Source organism: Mastomys coucha, unplaced genomic scaffold (genome assembly GCF_008632895.1).
Source record: "Mastomys coucha isolate ucsf_1 unplaced genomic scaffold, UCSF_Mcou_1 pScaffold5, whole genome shotgun sequence".
NCBI classification, from domain to species: Eukaryota; Metazoa; Chordata; class Mammalia; order Rodentia; family Muridae; genus Mastomys; species Mastomys coucha.
In genome coordinates this window covers 67,443,514-67,449,360 of record NW_022196911.1, presented here as the reverse complement: position 1 = coordinate 67,449,360, position 5,847 = coordinate 67,443,514, and the positions used below count along the sequence as shown (strand labels likewise).

Below are 5,847 nucleotides of genomic sequence, written 5' to 3'. Positions count from 1 at the left end.
CCGAGGGTCCAGATTGGCGTCTGACCACCGTCACCGCCCAGGCCCTCCTCCCTACATCCCTGCTGCGGCTGCTTAGTCCTAGGCGGCCACGCCTAGTCCATCGTACTCCCAGGCTCTCTCCCTCAAACTTGCAGGTCAGGGTGCTATACAGGATGCTGCGGGGGCTCAGGTCACCGCCACCCAGGGCACTTCTCTCTCAAGTCCAGTAGTTTTGTCTGAGCGATAGTCTGGGACTGGTGAGCTTTGCGTTCCCTGGGAAGTTTTGTTTCAAATTCCCCGCCTAATCCTCTTCCTTCCTGTGAGATGGCCCTGCCCTTGTCTGTTCCTCAAACAAACCACCCGGCTGCCGCCCAAGAAAGCACATCTCAGAGGAGGGGACAGACTGTAGATGCTGGGTCTTGCTCCAGGCATCTTTCAATCTTTCTTTTCCGTAGTCTCTCAGCAAGTTAAAAAAAAAAAAACAAAAAACAAAACAAAAAACAAAGATGACGACGACAAACAACAACAACCACCACCCACTTTCTCCTATGCTTTTATTTTTATGGTTTTGACTTAAAATATTTTTTTTTTGTTTTAAATTATGTGCTTCTGTACATGTAAGTGCCTGCGGGGTGGGGTGGAGGCGACGCAGAAGAGGAAGTCAGATCCTCCGGAGCTGGAGTTAGAGGTGGTTGTGAGGCATCCCATGTGGGTGTGCAAAACCAAACTTAAGCCCCTCTGCAAGAGCTGTAGGCTTTTAGGGGATGAGTTATCCCTCCTGCCCACCCCTTTTAAAAACAGGGTCTCCATGTAGTGGGGAGAGGGCTCTAACTGGCTACACACTTGGCTCAGCCTCTCCAATATTGAAATCAATATTGGCCTGGTGTGCCACCACAATGGGGCCTTCTTACCTGCTCCTTAAAGAAACATTTCTCTTCTCCCTCCTCTCTCCTCTCCTAAACCTGGAGTGAGACTCCTAGAGACTCTTCAGGCCTCTTCCTGGTGTCAGGATTGTCTGACCCTCTCCTTAAACATCAGTGTTCAATGCCCCCAACCCCACTACGATAATGGTTGATTTGTATGTAGCACTTTCAAGCACTCCCTGTGTATTCGTGAGCACATTTTATCCCGAGTGCTCTGCAGCTCTACGACGTAGCTGAAGTGTAGAGAGACTGGCCGTTCAATTCACTCACTAACTGCAGCAGGGTGAAGGATCCATATGCCATATATGCACATCAACCCTATGTGACCAGGGTTGATCCCCTCACTGTTGCTCCTCAGACCTCTCACACTTTCCCAGCCAAGATCTCCCCCTTGACTCCCGAAGCCATCACTCTTCTGGGTCCTGTCACCTCCTGCTGGCTACTTACAGCCAACAGATGCAAGGGGAAGACACTCTGGTTCCCTGCTCCCCCAAAGTCTCCCTAATCTCACCCATGGGAACTTGTGATTTATTAAACTCTGTGCTTTCTTCTTCTCACACCCATGGGTCTCAAGTTCAGTGTGTGTGGAGAGATGAATATTTCCAGACCAAATCTCCAATAATCAGTTAGAGAACTGTGTGTTATTTAAACGTGAGACCCGGGCAATGAGCTGGCCAGGCAGAGTGTATGGTTTGTAGGCATTTGTCTTTGTGACTGTGCGTTTGTGTTTTGTTTTGTTTTTGCACAGGGCATATCATGTTTAAGGCCACTCTCTGAAAGAAACCACATACACACACACACACACACACACACACACACACACACACACACACACACACACACAATCCCAAATAAGTCTTCCCGAATGTGACTTTGGAAAGTGCTCAGAGAAGTTTTATTGCTGTTGCCCCGGGTGACAGTGGGTATAGGCTAAGGTTTGCAAGCCTGTGAGGTTTGCTCTCATTTGCTTGGTGACTTTGCTGCCCCCCGCCCCCCAGCCCCTCTCTCCTCCATGGGACTGTTTACCAGCAATCACAGATGCTTGCTTTGCAACCTGCTTGCGTTAGGCCACTTGTGTTTGTGATCATCATCAGGAGATACATTCGACGAATCAGAGGGAGGGAGAGAGAGTGGTCTCTATGAAGACGCAATTCGAAGTGTGGGTATGACTCAATGAGGACGGAACACTAGGAGATGAATCTCTCAAACAGCACTTCCCCTCACTCAGCTCCTTAGCATCTGCTGCAGCGCCTGGCATGTCGAGGCACCCATCATAAGAGCTTATAATTTCTGAGCCCTTATCACGCGTCAGACACTCGGCTAAGAGCATCGACATTCTTGCTCCTCCCTTCTCACTGTAGCTCTAGGGAGTCGGATCTATTTTTAACTTCATTTCTGATGACGACACTGGAGATTCACACAGGCGGTGAGATCCTGGGTCTCCGATTCTGAGCCCCAAGTTCCTCTCTTTGGGCTGCACACCCTTGCTAAGCATCTAGAGTGTGTGGATGCAAGCGTGTGCGTAGAGAGAATTCTGAACGCTTGCAGTTCTCTACCCTTTTGCCCCTTGGAGACATAATTGGCAGACCAGGTTAATGAAGGGAAGTCTCCATGGCAACGAAAGAAGGCAGAAGTCTTCTGAATGGGAAGCTGCTCCCTTCAGCCTTGCATAGAGAGTGGCTGGAGGGGGGCTCCACACAGGTGTGGCTCTTTGATGAGGGCTAGGTGCAGGGTCTCCTCAGCTGGAGGACAATAAAGCAAGAAGCCCAAGTGAGGCTCAGCTCTACCTTTTCCTCTGCAGAGAAGGGGGGAGATAAGAGAGGGGTGTCCCAGCAGCCCCTCTCCCCTTGCTTTAGCTTCAGCCTCAGAGTTGCCCACCCCAAGAATGATCAAATCTCATAGAAAAAAAAAAAAAGACATCCAGCAGTTACTATGTGCAGAATGCCATGGGCATGGAGAGTCAGGGACTATGGGAAGTACACAGGACATTGGGACCTTAGCTGGGTTGGGGGTTGAGTTTCCCAAATATGTGGCAATTGGGTGGGGAGTGATAGCAGGAACACTGCCACATTCCGGGACTGACTGAAGTAAGGCTGAGAGAAGCAGAGAGCAGACCTAGGGTGGGTACCAGGACCTGAGACTTGAAGGTTAGGGCAGGAGCTTAGAACAGATTTGAAAAGAATGGGAAGTCAGCTGAAGAGAGGGACAGGTGACTGGACATGTTTTCCAATGAGGCCCTGGAAACATTTGAGGTTAAACAGGCAATGGACTAGCCCCCCCTTAACAGTGAAGCCTGGCCTCTGGAATCCCTTTGCTGTGTGCTATGACTCTCTGCAAAGTAATATATGGAAACAGTAGCCAAGTGTGAAACATTGAGGAGGTCCTTTTCTGCCTTTGTGCATCTGATCAGGAGACAGAAATGTCCTGAAGAGAAACCACATTGTAACAAGTCATCATAAAGCAACTTACAAGACCACTCTTTAAGTCAGGGGAGAATACAGCAGAGAGCTCAGAGTCAGTGCCTGACGCTGGTGTATGTGGTCATGGCAGTCATTGATTTCCCTGATGGTCCATGCTTCCTCCTCAGCAACCTGCCCCTTAAAGCTGCTGCTGTATGACGGAAAGGAGATACGGAAGAGGAAAAAAGTGTCTACATCTCTCTAAGGCTGGGATGCAAACAGGCCCAAGTGGGGCCGCTGGCACTCAGGGAGAGCTTTCTAGAAAGCCAGGTTGCATCCTGTTTCTGACCAGTTGGCCTAGGTTTGTGGTCCTTTAAGGCAAGGCTTTCTCATGGAAATCAAGACTTTTGAGGGTGCTGGATATCCCCAGGATTCTGGCCTTCCTGGAGAAAGGAATTGAGGAAGAGTTGCTGGAGACACCCAAGGCCATGAAGTCATTAACGTTGATGTAGGAAGCTCTGGTTGGCTTCTAACCAGTTATAATATCTCCCCATGGCAAGGTTAGTTGTTGTCTCTCTTGGTCACATGTCAATGCCCAAAAAGGATTGGTGGTGGTGTGCTCAGAATCCTTCATCTACCTTAAGGCTCTGGGAAAGAAGCATGAGAATTTGAGCTGGCCACAAGGTGGTGCCAAACACCAAGCTGACACGTTACGTTTTCTCTTCTAGTCCCCCAAGGGGGTTCCGCGGGCTCAACATGAGCTCTGCCTGCTTCTCAGGACTCAGGACAAAGACCCTCTAAAGAACTGGGGAGAGCCCCACCCCTCAGCCAGACCTTAGAATGGAGGCAGAAGGTTGACGTTAGGAACCTCAATTTCCCCCAGCACTGGGCTAAGTCTTTTAGTTGCCTCAAAGCTAGAAACCTTCTCCCAGACCCCAGGAGGAGAGGAGCAGGGGAAAATGGAGATGCTAAGAGACAAAGCTTGAGACAAGGGTGGCACTACAGGTACAGGACAGGCAATGGTGGCTTTGGGCCTCCCTCCTTTTCCGCTCAGATGGCCCCAGCCCTCCACTGCTGCCTGCTTTCTCCGCTCCCTCTGCCCAGAAACATCCTCGGACCTTCTTTGTTGAAGCAGCACAAAGGCAAAGCTTGATGTAGTCACTATGGGGGTCAGACAGGTGATCTGCCTCTACTGAGGGATCCTGAGGAATGTGGATGCTGGAGTCTGAGGTAGCTAGGCCACCTTCCTTCCACCTTCCTTCCTTCTTTCCTCCCTGTCCGGAAATCCTCCGGGTGTCAGCTGTTGTCCTCCCCTCCGGTGGGATTATCTAGGCTCACACAGGCCTCTTCCTGGGTGTCAGCCAGACTGTTCCCTGCTTTGGTAGGATTATCTTGGCCTGAACAAACCTCTCCCCTACCTGCAGCATGGACGTCTCTCTACTCCTCAATGTGGAGGGTGTCAAGAAGACCATTCTGCATGGGGGAACAGGAGAGCTCCCCAACTTCATCACTGGCTCCAGAGTGAGTATTTACCCCCAGATAAGGCTCCCATTGTACCTTTCTCTGTTTCAGCTGTGCCCAGAGCATTACAGGTAGCCCCTACTCCTGCCAGGCAGGCCTTTGCTGGAAATGCCTATCTAGCACCCAGGCTCCCTTGCTTTGGAGTTTTAAACAGGTCTTTTTGGTAGTTTTCAGAGTAACTTTAGCTAAGAGGAAGGGTTAAGAAAATCTTCTAGAGCTCCAAATGTCAAGTAAGTAGGCAGGGACCTCAGGAGTTGTGGGGTTTGGCCCCTTTGTTTCTCTCGGGGTGGAGGGACACATCCCTGGACATTTGAGCTTATTGGAGAAGGAATTCCTGGCACTTGGCTGTGAGAAATAGGCATAGGGTTTGCTGGAAAGGAATGGGTTTCTTGTGGGGACTTGTAGGTATTGGAGGGGAGCTGAGGCACCTTATCTTATAAGATGTGGGTGAGCTGACCCCAAGGACAGCCTTGGTAGCCTGTGGTGGTTGGGTGACAGCTGCTGGAACTGGGGAAGTATATCTACACCAAGGCCCTCTGTTCTGGGGACTAGGTGACCTTTCATTTCCGAACAATGAAGTGTGATGACGAACGCACAGTGATCGATGACAGCAAGCAGGTGGGCCAGCCCATGAACATCATCATTGGCAACATGTTCAAGCTGGAGGTGTGGGAGACACTGCTGACCTCCATGCGGCTTGGCGAGGTGGCTGAGTTTTGGTGCGACACCATCGTAAGTAGTCTCGTGGCTCTCTCTGTGTCTGTCTCCTCACACTATTTCCAGAGCTGTCAGGGTTCAGGAAAGTTAGGGTAAAACAAGATACTGCAGGTGAAGAAGTCTCAATCCCTATTCTCTGTCATTACAAACATGGTACCCAGCCCTTCAGACAAAGCAGGCCTTAAAGTGATCTGGAGTATAGGGTTGGTGCAGGGGCTGTGGGGGCATGTGGTATAGGGCTGGTGCAGGGGCTGTGGGGGCATGTGGTATAGGGTTGGTGCAGGGGCTGTCGGGGCATGTGGTATAGG

General features: G+C 50.5%; 1 protein-coding gene across 3 annotated transcripts in view; it reads left to right on the top strand.

The window, feature by feature from the left end:
• The first annotated feature begins 4,051 nt into the window (after positions 1–4,051).
• Aipl1 (aryl hydrocarbon receptor interacting protein like 1) overlaps positions 4,052–5,847 on the top strand; it is a 10,938-nt gene continuing 9,142 nt past the window's right edge. The window contains exons 1-3 of one of the 3 annotated variants that reach the window (XM_031352088.1): positions 4,052–4,306; positions 4,726–4,822; positions 5,375–5,554. In XM_031352088.1, the coding sequence (XP_031207948.1) occupies positions 4,727–4,822; positions 5,375–5,554 (276 nt within the window). In that variant the 5' untranslated portion in view covers positions 4,052–4,306; position 4,726. Of the gene's footprint in view, positions 4,307–4,350; positions 4,532–4,608; positions 4,823–5,374; positions 5,555–5,847 lie in introns of those variants that run through there. The other 2 variants (XM_031352089.1, XM_031352087.1) reach the window with 2 other exon arrangements.